Source organism: Pseudorasbora parva, chromosome 13, assembly GCF_024679245.1.
Source record: "Pseudorasbora parva isolate DD20220531a chromosome 13, ASM2467924v1, whole genome shotgun sequence".
Taxonomy (NCBI): Eukaryota; Metazoa; Chordata; class Actinopteri; order Cypriniformes; family Gobionidae; genus Pseudorasbora; species Pseudorasbora parva.
The window spans coordinates 263,854-285,284 of record NC_090184.1 but is presented as its reverse complement, the minus strand read 5'-3'; the positions used below and the strand labels follow the sequence as shown (position 1 = coordinate 285,284).

The following is a 21,431-nucleotide window of genomic DNA, read 5'->3' as shown; positions in this document are numbered from 1 at the left end:
TGACCCCAGGGCATCAACATGTCGGTGTGTGTGTGTTTCTTAAGGAGAACACAAATGAAGATTTTTAACTCAACCGCTGTTGTGTGTCGGTCATATAATGATGTGAATGGGGAACAATTCTATGAGAGCAAAACAAACAAACATGCTTAGACAACACACACACACACACACACCCTGCTGCTCGTGACGACACGCTGATGTCTGAAGACACGAACCGATCGGTTTCTGAGAGAAACACAACAGTATTTGTGTTATTTTTACCTCATTTCAGGCGAATCTCATCTAGTGTTCCCATCCGCTATTACTGCCGTCTGATGAGGTCAAGCTGGCGCGATCATAGATATATATATGTTATGTAGACGCCTCATTCAACCGATCTGCGCAGGCACTAATAAGGAATCAATATATAAACTTATGTGCAAATGCATAAAGGCTTCAACATACTCTGCAAGAACAGAGAAAAAAGTTCTTGCTCCCAGGGCTGCGAGAACAGAATGACGCCATTTTGTTCTCCACCCCTGGTTTGGGAATTCTCGCAGCTTGTTCTCGACACATCGCCTGAGCAGAACATTTTTCTTGCGGGTGTCCGAGAACTATCGTGTGATTGGTCAGACATTTAAAGTGGGCGGGGTTAATGAGGAGAAATGCTGATGATCGGCAGAGTATGTTCCAAGCTTAAGTCATTGAGTATTTTCTCTTTAAAACTGCAGTAAACCAAAGACACGGTTTGAAATCTCTGGTGTTTTTGATGTCATGGACTACCTTGTAACCATAATCATGTTACAAGGGGGGCGGGGCTTAGCATATCATGAACTGCTGTGGAAGCAGTGGGCGGAGTCTCAAGAGAAACCATACTGGTATGGTAATGTGGTAATCTGTCTGTTGATATGAAAAATCATGTACATTTAGCAATATAGCGGCTGAATAATGGATATGATGAGATGTTATGATGAACTATATGCCTTTCTCCACTGACGTTCAGAGTGTTTCAAGCATCATGTTAATGTAGACCGTGTCAATTGGTGTCTCTTTTGAATATGCTTCACCAGCCCATCATCCTCAATAAACCCATCTCTGCTGCAATAACTCCAATCTTACATGTATTCATACTCTTGTGTAATTGACGCGCCACCCTTAATAAACCCGTCTCTTGCGTGATACCCTGAACTCTCGAATTTTCCAATCTAATATGATTTCTGAGCTGTGCGGTGTCCAGAATAATAATCCTCCGCTGTGTGTTAATAGGCCAGAGGAGAACTGAGTCTGGTTTCTCTAAGGTTTATTTTTCTCCATCATGCCCTGATGGAGTTTCGGTTCCTTTGGTCGCCTTTGGCTTGGCTTGCTCAGTTGGGGACACTAACATTATGATCAGAGTTATTCAACTAAATATACAATTAAAATGAATTAAATAGGTCTTATTATATTCTATAAACTATAAAACTGATCTGCCAACATTGTCTCTCTCTGATAAATTAAAATAAGCTGATAACATCACTGTTTACTCCAGAACGACTGTACAGCCAAATCTAATTCTGCTGCAGTATTGTCCTGTTTAACACTGAAGCTGCTCTGACACAATCGGCGTTGTAAAAGTTCTGTATAAATGAAGCTGATTGATTGATTGATTGATTGATTGATTGATTAATCACTGCGATGTGTCCGCTGTTGAAGAGAGAAATAACATTTCTAGAGTAACTTGAGTAAAGCTGAGCGAGTGGATCTGGAGTGAGTAGAGGCGGGGCTCATTTGCATATTCATGGTTCTGCGAATACTAAATAAAGCAAGTGTGTAGAGTTACAGTTGAGATATTTTACATTCAAGCTATTTTAAGGCTTTTAAATAGCTTTTTTTTCCACAGGAAAAAACATTTCAATTTCTCAAGTTCACACTTACAAATAATCAGCACATTCTCACTCCCAACTCGTCACATTTTAACGCTTGGTCAGCACCACTTTAGCATAATTTTCTGACACACAGGGCCCATTGAGGTCCATTGCTTTCAGCTGTTTGCCCAATGCTTCAGATTAAGACGCATTTCATTCTTTGTGTTTGTAAAAGTAGACATGGTTTTATGAATATTTATAGGCTACTTTTATATTTTGGAGCACCTAGCCCACACTTCTCAACAAAATAAAACGCGTTACAGTCACAGGCATTTAATGCAAAAACTGACCAAAAACAGTATAAGTGTTAACTCATGTTGCATCCCAAGTCTTTTGAAATAATATGATATCTTTATGTGAAGAACAGAGTTGATCTTAATGTTTTAATCTTTGAGATGATGAATCCACCGCTCTGTGAACACACACACACACACACACACATACACACAAGCATCTGGTTCACTATTTTTGTGGGGGCTCTCCATAGACGTAATGGTTTTTATACCATACAAACTGTATATTCTTTCCCCTTACACGGCCCCTAAACCTCACCATCACACACACACACACACACACACACACACACACGCACAGATCTCATTCAAGAGATTCACACGACTCTTTAGCAAGAAGCGATCAGTCACGAGACACACAAGTACTTTTTGAATAAATTGTGCCTGCAGTCATATCTGCCTGTTATATAGTGTGTTTTATATCCTATAATACACAAATGGGTAGGTATAGAAATAAGGCTGGGTTACGTGTTCAAAATGAAATGTAATAAAATGTAAATAAAATGATGCTGGCTGATTAAATTGATAATCAATCTCCAATATGTTATAATGGTAAAATCATAACCTTATATATAATTTTATTATGACGATGACATTCCCATGCCCTGTGTATGACGCCAAAGGTTCCTCATTTAAATCAATGGACTTCCCTGTGCGTTAAACCGTGACGCGAGGGTCCTGACCAAGAGCCGATATGTGATGAAATGGGAGTGAGAACATGTTGAAATAATCAGGGACATCCTGGACCTGTATGTCATTTTGGTGATCAAAGATGAGTTTTAAGGGATAAAACTGTTGACCTGAGAGGAAAATCCATACAAGAGGAGATCCTCAATAAGGCCTAGAAAACCCCAATCAGCTTGAGAGATGTTAGAGCCATCAACAGAACCACTAAAGCGGGTCACACAGACTACAGATTAGGAACAGGAGCAAAGGTTTCAAACGCGTCTCTTTAACAAAACACCCTCTGTTGGTGTGGGGTTCCAGACCAGTCCGCCGGGAAATGCCAAAATGTGTTTTTCACGCCGCTCAGTTCATGGAGCTTTCTGCTAACAATCAGGTGTGTTAGATAAGAGAGAGAGAGGTGGGTGGAGAACCACCTCCGTATACAAACTCACCAGGCCTCATCACCTTCATCCAATCTGTCTTCTTCAGGAAACCATTCATCTACACTGGGTTTGGTTTGCTTGTTTAAAGCAGCTGCCTTATAAATAACTGGATTCAACACACATGCAAGTTTGTGGAATAGATGAAATTACAGTCACAAGCAGTCAAGCGTTTTTTTTTAATGAAGAATATGAGCAGCTCTGTGGATGTGACAACCTATAGAGCATTATAAATAATATTTTAAACATTCATGAAATGTATTACACAATGACCCCCAGTGTTTGTAGAGAGGATGAACGTGGGTGACAGCATTTTCAGCATTGAAAGGTTTTTATTTGCATTATCCACTTACAAATCCCCGGTACAGCTGCAGAGATGCTGAGGCTCGCTGGTGATTTTAACGGTAAAGGACTGTAAAACGCTACGGTGAAACACTGGTTAACAGAAAGTTTCTGTACTATATGCGGTGGATAACTGTAATAGATCTAACCTTACATTTAATGTAATTTTAAAATAGACTGAGTGCTGTCCCGTAAAACCTAAAATGTTGCTACCGTATTTTTTAAGGTAAAATCCTGGCAACCACAGCTGCCGTTTTTGATCGTAAATTTTACTGGGATTTCTTTTTACAGTGGTCCTTTGAGCTCATACTTAGGGCTCTATAATCCTGAGTTTACCCCGATTCTCTGATGAGATATACAGAAGCTTTAAGCTCCAATAATCTTTTGGAAAATTTGGTTCATGCTCAGTAGCCCAATCACAACCAAATGAGCAATCTGACCAATCAGTACAGAGCAGGCTCTCGAAAAGGAGGGGCTTAGAGAGAATGAATCTTCAGACAAGTCTCTTTCGAGTCTGTGAGCTGATGTGTAATGTATATTATGAGAAAATTAAAGTGTTTTTTGACCTTAGATGCATGTTGTGGGAAAACCTTTAAAACAGCATAATAGGGGCACTCTAATTTTTGTGAACCTCTTGACATTTATTTGTGGATCATGGTACACTGAGTGGGGTGGTCATGAATTCTAATCTTACCAAAAATCTTGGTCATGTTTGTCTCTTTTAAAGTTTAGAAGAGACCTCAACAATATATCATGTTTTTCTCATATTTTTCTCCATAATCTATTAGCCTGGATGGCAGCCACAACATCTGAGTTCGGGTTCGGTCTGGACTTGATCCATAGAGGAATAATTATGCCTGAACAGAAACTGACCAATGAGATCATCAGGGTGGGCTTTAGCCGATGACGGACAGATGATCAACAGAAGCTGACCAGTGAGATCATCAGGGTGGGCTTTAGCCGATGACGGACAGATGATCAACAGAAGCTGACCAATGGGTGGGCCATCAGGGTGGGCTTTAGCCGATGACGGACAGATGATCAACAGAAGCTGACCAGTGAGATCATCAGGGTGGGCTTTAGACGATGACGGACAGATGATCAACAGTAACTGACCAATGAGATCATCAGGGTGGGCTTTAGCCGATGACGGACAGATGATCAACAGAAGCTGACCAATGAGATCATCAGGGCGGGCTTTAGCCGATGACGGACAGATGATCAACAGTAACTGACCAATGAGATCATCAGGGTGGGCTTTAGCCGATGACGGACAGATGATCAACAGTAACTGACCAATGAGATCATCAGGGTGGGCTTTAGCCGATGACGGACAGATGATCAACAGAAGCTGACCAATGAGATCATCAGGGCGGGCTTTAGCCGATGACGGACAGATGATCAACAGTAACTGACCAATGAGATCATCAGGGTGGGCTTTAGCCGATGACGGACAGATGATCAACAGAAACTGACCAATGAGATCATCAGGGCGGGCTTTAGCCGATGACGGACAGATGATCAACAGAAGCTGACCAATGAGATCATCAGGGCGGGCTTTAGTCGATGATGGACAGATGATCAACAGAAGCTGACCAATGAGATCATCAGGGTGGGCTTTAGCCGATGACGGACAGATGATCAACAGAAGCTGACCAATGAGATCATCAGGGCGGGCTTTAGCCGATGATGGACAGATGATCAACAGAAACTGACCAATGAGATCATCAGGGTGGGCTTTAGCCGATGACGGACAGATGATCAACAGAAGCTGACCAATGAGATCATCAGGGCGGGCTTTAGCCGATGACGGACAGATGATCAACAGTAACTGACCAATGAGATCATCAGGGTGGGCTTTAGCCGATGACGGACAGATGATCAACAGAAGCTGACCAATGAGATCATCAGGGCGGGCTTTAGCCGATGATGGACAGATGATCAACAGAAGCTGACCAATGAGATCATCACGGCGTGCTTTAGCCGATGACGGACAGATGATCAACAGAAGCTGACCAATGAGATCATCAGGGCGGGCTTTAGCCGATGATGGACAGATGATCAACAGTAACTGACCAATGAGATCATCAGGGCGGGCTTTAGCTGATGATGGACAGATGATCAACAGAAACTGACCAGTGAGATCATCAGGGCGGGCTTTAGCTGATGATGGACAGATGATCAACAGAAACTGACCAATGAGATCATCAGGGCGGGCTTTAGCTGATGATGGACAGATTATCAACAGAAACTGACCAATGAGATCATCAGGGCGGGCTTTAGACGATGATGGACAGATGATCAACAGAAGCTGACCAATGAGATCATCAGGGCGGGCTTTAGCCGATGACGGACAGATGATCAACAGAAACTGACCAGTGAGATCATCAGGGCGGGCTTTAGCTGATGACGGACAGATGATCAACAGAAACTGACCAATGAGATCATCAGGGTGGGCTTTAGCCGATGACGGACAGATGATCAACAGAAGCTGACCAATGAGATCATCAGGGCGGGCTTTAGCCGATGACGGACAGATGATCAACAGTAACTGACCAATGAGATCATCAGGGTGGGCTTTAGCCGATGACGGACAGATGATCAACAGTAACTGACCAATGAGATCATCAGGGCGGGCTTTAGCCGATGACGGACAGATGATCAACAGAAACTGACCAATGAGATCATCAGGGCGGGCTTTAGACGATGATGGACAGATGATCAACAGAAGCTGACCAATGAGATCATCAGGGCGGGCTTTAGCCGATGACGGACAGATGATCAACAGAAACTGACCAGTGAGATCATCAGGGCGGGCTTTAGCTGATAAAATGGACTGCATTTATATAGCGCTTTTATCCAAAGCGCTTAACATTTTTGCCTCACATTCACCCATTCATACACCGACGGCGATGTCAGCCATGTAAGGCGCCATCCAGCTCGTCGGGAGCAGCTGGGGTTAGGTGTCTTGCTCATGGACACTTCGACACTTGGTCAGGTGGAACCGGGGATTGAACCACCAACCTTTCGGTTTGTAGACAACCTACATGAACCACTGAGCCACTGCCGCCCAGCTGATGATGGACAGATGATCAACAGAAACTGACCAATGAGATCATCAGGGCGGGCTTTAGACGATGATGGACAGATGATCAACTGTAGCGTAATCATCATGTCATCGTCCGGCGCAGCCCCGAATGAGATACGAGGTCCTGCATGAGAAGGACCAGCATCCAGAAGCTCCACAGCTTGCAATGCCATAGAGGAGTGGATTGGCCCGGTGGGAAAGCCCCCACAACCGATCATGTGTAATCAACCTTCACTTATACCTGTATTTCTCTTCAACTCTTCAACAACCTTAAAATACCTTGTATATTTCTCTTCAACTCTTCGACTACCCTACTTTGAAATACCTTGTATTTCTCTTCTCTTCAACTACCTTGAAACAACTTGTATTTCTATTCTCTTCATCTACATTGAAATACCTTGTATATTTCTCTTCAACTCTTCAACTACCTTGAAATACCTTGTCTACCTTGAAACCCATGTATTTCCATTCTTCAACAATGAATGTAGGACGCCACAATTAATTGTATTTTAAACATGATTGCAATTCCCTCGATTAATTAAGCATAATGTGAGCTTTCATGCTCAGTGTTTCCAGATGTCGAGAGCTGAAATTCTGCAGTCAGAGCGTTTCTCCTAAGTGGATATATTTTCTGCCCAGTATTTTATTTACCAACCTGCTAACCGTGCATATTCACCCTATTTTCATTGTGAACAAAGCACAGATTATCTAAAAACACTGACCAGCATGTGTTTTGGAGTTTAGAAATCTCTATTGAGATATTCTGCTCAAATTAAAGAATAATCGAGCCTTAAGAGACTGCCAATGCTATTAGCTATTTTAATTGAAATAACCATAATTTGGAATTATTAGGAATTCACTGGTTTAAAATTGAATAGAAGCTTCTTGCTTGAACATTTTTCATAATATAAAGAGTATATTCATTTATATGACAAATATGATAGTCTAGCCAAGTCACATTTATATAGAGCTTTATAGAATGAAGATAGTTTCAAAGCAAATTTACAGTGATAACAGAAATATAATGATCAATGATGCAAACATAATTCAATTCTGTCAGTTTAGTTCAGTGTTGATACAGTTTGGTTAAATAACTGTATAAAGTACATCAATTATGAAATGAGTTCAGTCCATATATACTGCAGTAATGTAGAAAACAGTTATTCATCATCAGTTCTTGTATAATAATATTAATTATTATTAAGCAATAACTAAGTAAGCCAGAGGTGACAGAGGCAAGAGCCCAAACTCAATCCGGTGACAGAATGGAGGCTCATTCGCTCAGCTCTCCTTTGGCCAATGATTAAGTGTATGATTATGATTCAGGCAACATCGCAAGTACATATTGTGAAGATTTTGGACTGATATTATTCAATCCACAATAAATTAGGAAACTAGACTAAATAAAATGTGTAAATGAGTTGACATTCTCTTCATTTGGACTTATGTAAAAAGTGCAATAATTATTACAAAATTAAAAAATAAATTTCTCAAATGACAACAATCATGATTAATAACTGTGATTATAATATTGATCAAAATAATCATGATTATCAGTTTAGCCATTATCGTGCAGCATAGCTTGAATGTCTAAATGCTGAATATCAACATTTTTCTTTTTTTCTCACTTTCTGTCAGGGGACATTAAATAATTTTGAAGGCATGCTTCAATGTCATCCAATCTGGAACATCCTTTCGGACCAACATGATAAGTCACAGAATTGGCAGGCAGTTTGACATCACACCTAGCATGAAATAAATGCTAGGCCTGAATCATTTTCTGCTTAGAAATACCTGAGTTTGTTTGTAATGAATGCTATATAAATTTATTTTCAAGGATTAGTTCCCTGATAATTTTCTCACCCCCATCTCATTCAAAATGTTTGTGTCTTTCTTTCTTCAGTGGAAAAAAAGAAGAAGTTTTTTTGAGGAAACATTCCAAGATTTTTCTCCACATAATGGACTTCAATGTAAAGCAACGGTTAAAGGTCCAAACCAATGTACTGAAGTGAACTTATCCTTTAACTAAGTTTTTTTTATTTTTTATTTTTATTTTTTTATTGATAAATGATAAAGACAAGACAGGCATATCACCCTGTAGCCCATTAAAAATTGAAATTAAAAATTAAGTCATAAAAAATGCCATGATGTCCTTCGGAAAAAGAGTAGGGGTGCAACCTCGGCATCCAGGCCAAATGAGGAGAAAGCTCATTTCGAGCGCCTAAATCTGGGATCTTGTCCTTTCAGTCATGCCCCACTACTCATGACCATAGGTGAAAGTAGGAACGTAGATCAAGCGGTAGATTCGCCTTATAGCTCATCTCCTTCTTCACCATGACAGACCAGTACATCTGTGCATTACTGCAGAAGCAGGATCATTTCGATGATGGGAAGTCTTCCCAAGAAATACTTACTCTTTGCTCTCTTATCTCAAATATTGTTGTTTTAACTATGGGCTATTGTTTTGCTGACCCTTCTCAAGCATTATTTGCAATAACCTACAAACTCACTTTCCAAACCTTAAATAGTAGACCATCTCTAATGAAAAAAAGTGTAATCCGGCCTTTTGATTCCCTCCTTTCAAAATGTTTCACATTAGCCCCATGGGAGTGGAATCCAGGAAATTCTCTGAAAAAAATTAGACTCCTTTACCATAATTTTGACCAAGCTATATCAGTGATCAAAAGCATTGGTCATGGTTCGTGGCTCGCCAAAATTTACATCACTTTAACGCTCAAAGTAATGTCTTACCACTCTGGCATCTCTTTGGAGTATGATGGCATGACAAATTTCGCCATGCACTTAACTTTCGGCTGAAAAAGCCACAAAATATTCGAACACTCTGTCCAAAGCGGTCTATGGTATCCTGTCTAATAATCACGCAGTCCCTTTCCTCTGTCATCTGCTTGACTTTTTTTTTTATCATCGCCCCTACAGTGCAATCCCAGCTACCCACCTTCACTTTCTTGCTGCAACAAATACAAATTTTAGATAACTTTTCTCAAGCAACAGTCTTACCAAACAATATCGAAAGGTACACTGTTGTGGCCCACTCCATCCGCTTCAGGGGATTTTTTCAAAATTGCCTCCCCAGCTCCTAAACATCTTGCAGTCCGTAGCCTCGTCTGCTCTGTTCGAACTGTATCCCCTCGAGCCTCCAAGTACCCTCCATTCCTACTGAACAGCCTGGCAATGTCTTAAATGATTTAATCTCTCCTACGGTCCCCAAGCCTGTTCCATAAACTTATGTTTTGCAAACCATCGCCTGCAATAAATAACCCCCAGACTTGGCTCCACATCAAAGGCATAAAAAAAAAACCCAACCTGCACTCTGATACCAGACAATCTCTAACTATAGATTTACTAATCAAATGCATTTGTACCCTTTTTTCAGGTTACCACTCCATTAGCACAGCCCATATGCTCAATCCAATGTCCACCCTGACTTTGTTTGCTTCTTGGAAATCACAATCACCTAAATTTTATCCAGAGGTTCAACCTGACCTTTCCAATTAAACTTTCCCACTCTCTCTCATCCTTCCTGTAATACATGATACATCCATTGGAGCAGCTATTTGTTCATGACAGTAATCACTAACATCAATATTCTGATTTTTAAAACACTTCAAATATGTTTCTTCACAATTCAAATATGTTTCTTCACACTTCAAAAAACAAATATGTTTATTCACAATTCTACTTGTGAAATGGAGTTCAAAAGACAAGTTTGGAAGGAACAGGCTCATTCAATCCAGAACAATCAGCATCTGTTTATCTCTGTCCTGCAACAGTTTTCAGGCATCCCTCTCCCACCCCAACTCTACCTTCTCTACTGTTTTTCTCTAACCCAGCCAGGGAAGTCCTAGGGGGACTTCGGGTTTCGGGTGTAGTCTCAAGCTTGAGCGCTCAACTAAGGACAGCAAGCCAAATATGTTTTTCCCCCTATTCTATTCTATTACAAAGATTACACCCTAATTGTGTTCTTTTGGATCAAGTAAGGCATGGTTCTTCTTCAGTTCCTGGTTTTCTTAAATGCCCTCCAGTTCATAGTTTCCTTTTTATTTCGGTGTGCTTTTGCAGTGTGCTTTTGATCATTATCATATTATAATATTCTTCTTCTGCCAAACTTCTGGAAACCGGAAGTATTTTGGTACATTCACAAGCATTCTTGGTTCCATCTATAAATTCCATCTCTTAAATCTTTTGCCCCATCTGAGTCTGGAATACTTGCCCATCTTTTTTGAAAGCTAGTTTTAAATAGCAGCGTATTGTCTGTAGCATTGTTTTAGGAGGATGGCCACTGTAGTACTTGTGCTATGGCTCATTCTATACCTCCTGATTACTGCTGCAACTGTGGGCCAACTGATGTTTAGCTTCCCCTAAGCCTCAAAATTTTCATATTTCAGTTCCTCTGGGAGCTCTTTTCCATGAGGAGCCAATCAGTCAGGCAGATAGACATAAACAGTAGGTTTATAAGTTCAGAGTTCATTTAATAGCCATGTTAATGCTTTGGAAATCACAGATTTTAGTCAATTTTGCTTCAGTGATCATAGGTTTTTTAATTTTTCTGTCAATAATAATGTTTATGTTGTTTTTTTGGACTGAGTCTCTACTTTGGGACCTATAGTTTCAGCGCCGTTATCCATATTGTCAGGGGATCTAAGTTTGTTTCCTTTCTTCCCGTTTGAGTTCCACTAGTTTGTTTCTATGGTTTTGAATTGCTTGTTTAAATATGTCCACCTGTTCCTCATATATATATATAGCCTAAGCCTGAGACTATGACTGAGCCTATCTTCGATCCGGAGCCTGAGCCCAACAAAATGTCTGATAGGTGCGTGAATTGGCAACATTGTTCATCCCAGTGGGAGTTCTGGTAGAATACGAGGGCATGGAGTGGAGCCCTGCCCATACTGCCATGACGGATGTGAGTGTGCTGAGCTCAAACCCCATTGTAAATTTTGAGGAGTGTTAAGAGATTATTTCCAAGCCTGTTTCCTCGTCAAGCACCAAGGCTGTAATGTCCCCCAGCTCCAAATTATTGTTGTCCATGATGTTCCCACACTATCTCCCACTCACACATCCTCTGCATATCTCGTGTTGGCCAAAAAGTCTGTTCCTGAATTCTCTGCCTGTTTTCAAACTCTGGGTCTAATGTATCAACCAAGAAGGCCATTTTCTAACCCTGTGCTCAGGCTTACCAGTTCTATGGTCTGACTTTGCTGGCTCAATACAGCCCTTCAGCTCCTTCTGAGCTGTTTATACCTAGCATCTTGGATCCGCCTTGGGCTTTCAGTTTGCCAGCTCCGCCTTAGAGTGTCAACCCTCTAGCTCCACCTAGAATATCCACATTGGCTCTTCCCTCCCTTGCCTTCACAGTGGCTCTTCCCTCCCTTGCCTCCACATTGGCTCTTCCCTCCCTTGCCTCCACCTTGGCTATTCCCTCCCTTGCCTCCCCCATGACTTTTCCCTCCCTTGCCTCCACCATGGCTCTTCCCTCTCTTGCCTCCACCTTCGCTCTTCGCTCCACTTTGGCTCTTTCCTCCCTTGCCTCCATCTTGGCTCTTCCCTCCCTAGCTTCCACTGTGGCTCTTCCCTCCCGTGCCTCCACCTTGGCTCTTCCCTCCGATGCCTCCACCGTGGCTCTTCCCTCCCATGCCTACACCGTGGCTCTTCCCTCCCTTGCCTCTACCATGGCTCTTCCCTCCCTTGCCTCCACTTTGGCTCTTCCCTCCCTTGCCTTCACCTTGGCTCTTCCCTCCCTTGCCTCCACCTTGGCTCTTCCCTCTCTTGCCTCCACCTTGGCTCTTCCCTCCCTTGCCTCCACCTTGGCTATTCCCTCCCTTGCCTCCACCTTGGCTCTTCCCTCCCTTTGCTCCACCTTGGCTATTCCCTCCCTTGCCTCCACCTTGGCTCTTCCCTCATATGCCTCCACTGTGGCTCTTCCCTCCCTTGCCTCCACCTTGGCTTTTCCTTCCCTTGCCTCCACCTTGCATCTTCCCTCCCTTGCCTCCACCTTGGCTCTTCCCTCCCTTGTCTCCACCTAGGCTCTTCCCTCCCTTGCCTCAACCTAGGCTCTTCCCTCCCTTGCCTCCACTGTGGCTCTTCCCTCCCTTGCCTCCACTGTGGCTCTTCCCTCCCTTGCCTCCACTTGGCTCTTCCCTCCGTTGCCTCCACCTTGGCTCTTCCCTCCCTTGCTTCCACATTGGCTCTTCCCTCCCTTGCCTCCACTGTGGCTCTTCCCTCTCTTGCCTCCACCTTCGCTCTTCGCTCCACTTTGGCTCTTTCCTCCCTTGCCTCCACCTTCGCTCTTCTCTCCCTTGCCTCCATCTTGTCTCTTCCCTCCCTAGCCTCCACTGTGGCTCTTCCCTCCCTTGCCTCCACCTTGGCTCTTCCCTCCCATGCCTCCACCTTGGCTCTTCCCTCCCATGCCTCCACCTTCGCTGTTCCTTCCCTTGTGTCCACCATAGCTGTTCCCTCCCTTGCGTCCACCGTGGCTCTTCCCTCCCTTGCCTCCACCGTGGCTCTTCCCTCCCTTGCCTCCACCGTGGCTCTTCCCTCCCTAGCCTCCACCGTGGCTCTTCCCTCCCTTGCCTCCACCGTGGCTCTTCACTTCCTTGACTCCATCTTGGCTCTTCCCCCCTTGCCTCGCCTTGGCTCTTCCCTCCCTTGCCTCCACCTTGGCTCTTCCCTCCCTTGCCTCCACCATGGCTCTTCTCTCCCTTGCCTCAACCTTGGCTCTTCCCTCCCTTGCCTCCACCTTGGCTCTTCCCTCCCTTGTCTCCACCATGGCTCTTCCCTCCCTTCCCTCCACCATGGCTCTTCCCTCCCTTGCCTCCACCTCGGCTCTTCCCTTCCTTGCCTCCACCTTGGCTCTTCCCTCCCTTGCCTCCACCTTGGCTCTTCCCTCCCTTGCCTCCACCATGGCTCTTCCCTCCCTTGCCTTCACCTTGGCTCTTCCCTTCCTTGCCTCCACCTTGGCTCTTCCCTCCCTTGTCTCCACCATGGCTCTTCCCTCCCTTCCCTTCACCATGGCTCTTCCCTCCCTTGCCTCCACCTTGGCTCTTCCCTTCCTTGCCTTCACCTTGGCTCTTCCCTTCCTTGCCTCCACTTTGGCTCTTCCCTCCCTTGCCTCCACATTGGCTCTTCCCTCCCTTGCCTCCACCATGGCTCTTCCCTCCCTTGCCTCCACCTTGGCTCTTCCCTCCCTTGCCTCCACCATGGCTCTTCCCTCCCTTGCCTCCACCTTGGTTCTTCCCTCCCTTGCCTCCACATTGGCTCTTCCCTCCCTTGCCTCCACCATGGCTCTTCCCTCCCTTGCCTCCACCTTGGCTCTTCCCTCCCTTGCCTCCACCATGGCTCTTCCCTCCCTTGCCTCCACCTTGGTTCTTCCCTCCCTTGCCTCCACATTGACTCTGTCTTATGTCTTTGAGGGCTCCTTGGTCCCTTTGGCTCCACCTTGGTCAGTTTGTTGCTCTCCCTTCATCTGTGACTCCAACCCTTTGGCTCTGTCGGGCTCCTTCTTCTCTCTGGCTTCACCACAGTCCTCCGCCTCAGTCTTCCGGCACCCAGGCTTAACGTCGGCCACAATTCCCCACACCTCCACCTTGGTCTCCAGGACCTTCAGTGTCTCTACCTCTACTTCCACCAGATCAGCCTCAGTCAGCCATCCCCGTGGTTCCTGGCATCAGCTCCAATGCTCCACCATGGCTCCTCCCTTTCTGCATTTAGTATTTTCTGCATTCCCTTTTTCCTGCTACTCTTTTGTTTCTTTTGTTTCTTGTTGATCATGTCCACTTGGTCTTGATTTAGTTTCATTTGTTTGTTTCTAGTATTTATACACCAGGGTGTCAGTTTCAGTAGCTCTTGGTCAGATCTTGTTGTTATTATGGTTGTTCTTTTCATGTTTTTAGATTTTTTTAGAGAGTAAAAAGCGGAGTACTTTTGTATCTTTGATTTTTGTTGTTAAAGCTATACTGCTGCACCCAAATCCAGACTTTTTTTAAAATTCATTTTGTTTTTCGTAAAATAATATTAAACTGGTCAAATTAAAAACAAAGCAGTTGTTGAGGTGTGATACAATTTTGAAACAATTGACATTTTTGTGATTTTACACAGTGGTATACTCACTTTTGTTGTGTGATAATTTGTGTGTAAATAAAAAAATAAAAAAGGCTGTAATACAATATTTACTGTATTACAGAATAAATAAAGTACTATCATAAAATAATCTAACAAGATTAATAATTACAAAACCAAAGCTCAAAAGTCTGAATAGATTCTACTTAACAAGCATGAAAAAATGATGTCTTAATAAATATTACATAATGCCACAGTGCAAAAAACTCAAGGGTGTTACAAAAGGATTTAGGATTTACATTCTTTATATCGTAGAATTAAATTTTTTGGGATGAAATGCGATATGAAAATGCTTTATTACACTTCTAACTCAAAGTGAGTTGCCACAAAAATAAATTTTGATGCAAAGAAAGTGACTGGCTGAAAGGAGAAGCTGGAAGTATGAGTGATGGCTTTAGGGAAATGGGTTTACTCTTTCTCACTGATAAATCTGTTGTGGGTATGCTTTCTTGCTCTTGAATCAGCACAAGGTTTCCACGGAGACTTGTCACTGCCGAGAGCTCCATGGCGACCAGAGCACTGGAAAGAGACAAAGCCAGCATCCTGCTGTTAGTTTGAATGATTAATGTGTTCACGGTCAGCGAGAGCACTCCAAACGCTCAAACATCTTTCTGTGTTCCTGTACAATGACAAGGAGACTGGAAAGGTTGCTGCAATGCCATATGTGCTTTAGAATCGCTAAACCAAAATTTAGCTGTAAACATCTGTGTTTTTTAAGGTAGCATCTTTTAGATATGGTTTGAGCCCTTCCTTCAATGCCTATCTATGGGAGTCTTCCATCTGCTTTATTGCTGGCCATACACTCTTAAAAGTAAATTTTCATAATGGTTTCTTGGCAGTGTGTATGGTTCCATGAAGAACCTTTAATATCTGAATAACCTTTCCATTGCACAAAGGGTTCTTTGTAGTGCAAAAAGGTTCTTTAGACTATAAAATGGTTAGAAAAACATGGTTCTTTAAAAAAAACCTTTCACAAAACGGTTCTTTGGGGAACCAAAAATGCTTCTTCTATGGCATCCCTGTGAAGCCCCATTTTTGGTTCTTCCTAGCACCTTTATTTTTAAGGGTGTAGGAAAATCTTAAATCTAGAGGGTGTACAGAGAGCATTGTATTTTCCACAACACAAAAGCAATGCAATCCAAAGTTGAAAATGGCATATTCCTACATGATTTTATTGACTGCCGACCAAAAATATGTTTCTAAAATATGTTTATTAAAAAATGGCAGTGGCTTTGGTAAGCATGTTTTACACACAAATGTTCAGACATGCAAACCTCCACGCTCAGAAAAAAAGGTAGTGTTGGTAGTGTTGTGATTCTTTGGTACAAAAGCGAAAAGGTACATTTACCTTACTCACCCCTAAATGGTACATAGTACTTTAAGTACCTTAAATATTAATACCTTTTCGGTTTTGTACCTTAGGGTACCGTCCCAGTGACAGCAATGTACCCTTTTTCTGACAGTGTAGACTGTAAATGTTGTTGCAATGCCAATGTTCTTTAGAATCGATTAAAAACATCCAAAAAGATGCTAAAGCAACACTTTGCTGTAACATCTCTGTGTTTTTTAAGGTAACGTCTTTTAGATGTGGTTTGAGCCCCTCATTCACTGTATGTCTATGGGAGTCTTCCATCTGCTTTATTGTTGGCCATATGAAAATCTTAAATCTAGAGGGCATACAGACAATAGGAAAGGATTTCCATTGTAAGATGTGACCTGTTTTGTCATTTCATTCTTGTTCAGTTTCATGCTTTTAGTGATATACCTCATTATTGGTATCTGTACAGCTGTAACACTGCAAAAAATACTCTTCTGACTTAGTAATTTTGTCTTGTTTCTAGTCTAAATATAAAAAAATTCTAAAATCAAGATGCATTTACCAGATAAGTAAAACGACATGAGATATTTTTTCCTTGTTTTCTTAAAAATCAAATCAAAATGAAGTGAGTTTTTGCTTAAAATTAGCTAAATGATCTGCCAATGGGGTGAGATAATAATCTTATTTCTGATTGAAATCTTGTTTCTAGTTTCCGTCCCAATCAGAAATAAGATTATTTTTCTCACCCCATTGGCAGATCATTTTGCCTGTTTTAAGCAAAAACTCACTTCATTTTGATATTTCCCCCTAGAAAACAAGCAAAAATATCATGTAATTTTACTTATCTAATAAATGAATCTTGATTTAAGAATTTTAAGACTGGACTGGATATTTGGACTGGAAACAAGAAACAAATACTAAATAAGAAGAGCTTTTTTTTCAGTGAAGGCAGCATATTCCACAGATGACTGCTCGTCTCAGAAACTGTGACTGCTCTTCAAAGAAAGCACCTTTCATAAACATGTAAAGTTAGCCCAGCGCGTATCTTTTTGCCATTAATACGTAGTGACGTGTAGCCATCATTGAGGCTTAATTATCAGCAGCAGTAATTACAGCTGTATTATGAGGCGCTGTCATGTGTCGAGAGCCCACTCACCGCCACTGACTGACGCCAACTGCGTGGGTTTGGATTATTTTCTCATCTTCATCATCCTCACTGGAACCCAATATGCAATTTCTTGTTCGGGTCTGAAAGGATTGAGGTAAAGTACAGTACAGTATTCGTGAATACTTTTTATTGATTTTCTTAAAATTTAAACTCTGGCTGAACACATACTCCACACAAGCATAAAAGCAATGCAATCCAAAGCTGAAAATGACATATTCCTACATGATGTTCTTGACTGTTGATCAAAAATAGGTTTATAAAAAATGGCAATGGCTTTGTTTAGCATGTTTTACACGCATGTGCAGACGTGCAGACCTCTACACCCTCAGAAAAAAGGTACATCTTTGAACCTTACTCCCACCTAAATGGTACATAATACTTTAAGAGTGCGTAGTAGTACCTTAAAAGGTACATATTAGTACCTTTTCGGTTTTGTACCCAGTGACAGCACTGTACCTTTTTTCTGACAGTGTAGACAGGTTTGTTTATGAAGCAATGCTGGAGCATTGACACAGTGATGCAATCGGTTTGCTTTAAATGTATAGTTTTCCTCACCCGTGTAACTTGTCCTGTGTGCCACCATGTTCATATCTCTTGGTGTTTTGGGCCTCAGTTTGTGATTTGTGCCATGTCTTGTATCGTAAATAAGCATGTGCTAAGTACACACATGTAAACATGTACACATTATAAAGTGTCTAAAGATACATAAGGGTCAACATCAGTCCTTTAGCTGAGAGATTGCTCTCATGTTCCCTTTTACACAGATAAGATATTCTCTCTTTCCCCGTCTCTCTCTTTCTCCCACACTCCCTCCCTTTCTTTTTTCTCTCTTTCTCACACACACCCACACAGAAACAGTCAAATCCACAGGCAGAGTGAGAGCGAAGGATGAGGCATGACACATAAAAGAGAAAAGCGTTTATTTTCGCTTTGCTTTAGCACTGCGCTTCTCTTTTTTCCCCCTCTATTTCTGGTTCTCTCAGCCCTCAGGTTATTTTTCGGATGCTGATATGAAGATGCAGGTCTGTATGCCTTTCATGGGGATTGTTAAACAGGAGAGTGTTGTATCTTTGCAGCGGTATCATAAGATGGGTTATTTAAACACAGTCTCTCTGTGAATCAGTGTATTCGTTTAATGGGTTCGATCGCTTCTGGAAATCATAGCAGCCGTATGGTTTTCTTTTCTTTGATTGTTGTATTTATATTCTTTCTTCCTATCCTTGTTTTTGACCAAATTATGTGGTGCGCAAGTTTGTGATGTCACAATGACGTCTTGTGTGGTATAAGTGTATAATTTATAATGTGAGAGAAAGCTTTCAGGTGTGGAGGTTCACAAACTGAACCACTTCCATTGAACCGAGAGCTCTGGTGATGATTGTAATACTCTCGCTGCTGAAATGATGTATCATGTTGCCGCAGATATGTTGATAATGGCATCAGCAGGCGCACAGATGTGTTTTTAAAGACATTTCGATGCATTGAGATGGCTTTGTTTTGTACATTGCTCCAGGAAAATGTTCGCTCCATGCACAGTGGCGTTTTTGATATCATTCATACAAGAAAAAATTTGGTTTTATGTGAAAAAGAAATGATTTTAAATCTAATCTCACGATACATTGTCAGATATGAAAATATGCAGTTGTTACCTCAGACGAGCTCTTTCTGTTTGATCTGTTTGAATCGTGTAATATTAAAATACCTATTATAATCTGCTTAAATATTTTGCATATAAAACCAGTTATTCACATTTCCATAACAAGCTTATTTGTGGTCACAGATGATTTGTTCCTGTCTAACTGTAGTGTTTCAACGCTTATTCCCTTGTTGCGTTGCATTATCAGTAAATGAGTTGGAAAGTTGGATTTCCAGTTTTCAATTAATCAGTACATTTTATTTCAGCAATCTCACATTTATTGAGCATTTGGTGAACTGTGTTAATTAAACAAATGTACCCTCAAAGGTCGAACACCAGTCATTGTTGACCTTCTGGGGACAAGATGAAAACAGCTTATACATTATTAATATTAATAGCTTTTTTTTAAATGGCAAAATGCTGAATGTGTGTGTGTGTGTGTGTGTAATGACTAGGGGTAGGGGCAGTGTAGGGGGATAGAAAATACGGTTTGTACAGTATAAAAACCATTACGCCTATGGAGAGTCCCCTCAATTCACAAAAACATACGTGTGTGTGTGTGTGTGTGTGTGTGTGTGTGTGTGTGTTACAGGTAGTTTTAGGGTTAGTGTAAGGGGATAAAATATACAGGTTAAAAAGTATACAAATCATTATGTCTATGAAAAGTCCCCATAAAACATGGAAACCCAATGTGTGTTTGCAAAATATTTAAAATATATGCATGCAAGTTTTTTTTCAGCTTCTATAAGTGTCTAAAAATGCTTACATCTGCATTCCCGCCTGTCTGTTTCTTTCTGCAGTGATTAATGGTATGATGTGGTGATATGGCTTTGGATATGGAGAGGACCGTCTCTAAGATCATGTTTGACTTCCAGAGGAACTCGACTTCTGATGACGACTCTGGCTGTGCCCTGGAGGAGTACGCCTGGGTTCCCCCGGGCCTCAAACCTGAACAGGTAAAGCCTAGTTCAGACTGCATGATTTTCAAACTTGTCGGGTCACTGCTCTTTTCACACTGCATGACTATCTGGGGTAGCATTCAGTCACTTCTGTGTTCACACTGACCGATGGATCAGAGACAGAGGGGTTCACACTGCGTGACTATACAAAAGGGAACAATCGCCGGCAACTCTCTCTCTCTCCGGTGCACAAACTACGCTTCCCAGCCAAACACACGTGCGATGTGACAAGTAAACAACGTGAGATCACACATGCGTCAGACCGGAGTTCTCACGCGAGACTTGGAATTGTTATTAAAAATGATAAACTACACAAATTTGGCTCCAAATTGTCTGTGCGATGATTTGTGGATAAAATAAAAAAGATTATGGCAGAGGAAATTGTTGCAGAGACAGAGGGAGCGAGGATTGTGTTCTGCACAGAGAGTTTGAGGTAAATAAATAATTTTGTAATGTGCTGCTGCTGCGGCTGGATGTGCAAATGTTTGGGCTTTGTTTCTGTTTGATATAATTGTAAATATATCTATTAAAATACTGATATATCTAAATATATCTATTAAAATACTGATATTCTGTCTATAACTCTTCCCTGTATCTCACTCTCTCATTGGCTGTCGGTCATCGCCAATGTGATTTCCAGTCAGAACTCATTTCACACAGCAGGAGTTTCAATCGCCAACAGGTCCTGATATTTAGCCAAATATCTCACGGCAATTCTCTCTGATCACGTCTTTGATCATTCGCACTGCGTGATTGTAACTCGCGTGCAGAAGCACTGATTTGCCTATAATTTCAGTCATTTCACAAAACCCGTCGGCGAGTCAAAAGGCTTAACACACCTGACAACACATACCTGATGCTTCAAACCTGAACAGGTAACACACACCTGATGCTTCAAACCTGAACAGGTAACACACACCTGATGACTCAAACTTGAACTGATAACACACACCTGATGACTCAAACCTAAACAGGTAACACACACCTGATGACTCAGACCTGAACAGGTAACACACCTGATAACATACACCTGATGACTCAAACCTGAACATGTAACACACACCTGATAACACACACCTGATGCCTCAAACCTGAACAGGTAACACACACCTGATAACTCTAGCCTGAACAGATAACGCATACTTGATGACTCAAACCTGAACAGGTAACACACACCTGATGCTTCAAACCTGAGCAGATAACACACACCTGATGACTCAAACCTGAACAGGTAAAACACACCGGATGACTCAAACCTGAACAGATAACACACACCTGATGCCTCAAACCTGAACAGGTAACACACACCTGATGACTCAAGCCTGAACAGATAACGCATACTTGATGACTCAAACCTGAACAGGTAACACACACCTGATGCTTCAAACCTGAGCAGATAACACACACCGGATGACTCAAAACTGAACAGGTAACACACTCCTGATGACTCAAACCTGAACAGGTAACACACACCTAATGACTCAAACCTGAACAGGTAACACTCC

At 42.0% G+C, this 21,431-nt stretch overlaps 2 protein-coding genes across 6 annotated transcripts in view; one reads left to right on the top strand and one right to left on the bottom strand.

Moving 5' to 3' along the window:
* Positions 1-21,431, top strand: part of prickle2a (prickle homolog 2a) — a 66,037-nt gene that overhangs the window by 11,985 nt on the left and 32,621 nt on the right. For 4 of the 5 annotated variants that reach the window (XM_067412855.1, XM_067412853.1, XM_067412856.1 and 1 more), the window contains exon 2: positions 19,768-19,923. In XM_067412855.1, the coding sequence (XP_067268956.1) occupies positions 19,792-19,923 (132 nt within the window). In that variant the 5' untranslated portion in view covers positions 19,768-19,791. Of the gene's footprint in view, positions 1-18,197; positions 18,357-19,767; positions 19,924-21,431 lie in introns of those variants that run through there. The other variant, XM_067412852.1, reaches the window with a different exon arrangement.
* LOC137038362 (caldesmon-like) lies at positions 12,369-13,177 on the bottom strand. The gene is made up of 2 exons (XM_067412847.1): positions 12,828-13,177; positions 12,369-12,741 (listed from the first exon to the last, which is right to left on the bottom strand). The coding sequence occupies exons 1-2, from the start codon at positions 13,175-13,177 to the stop codon at positions 12,369-12,371; spliced, it is 723 nt and encodes a 240-aa protein (XP_067268948.1).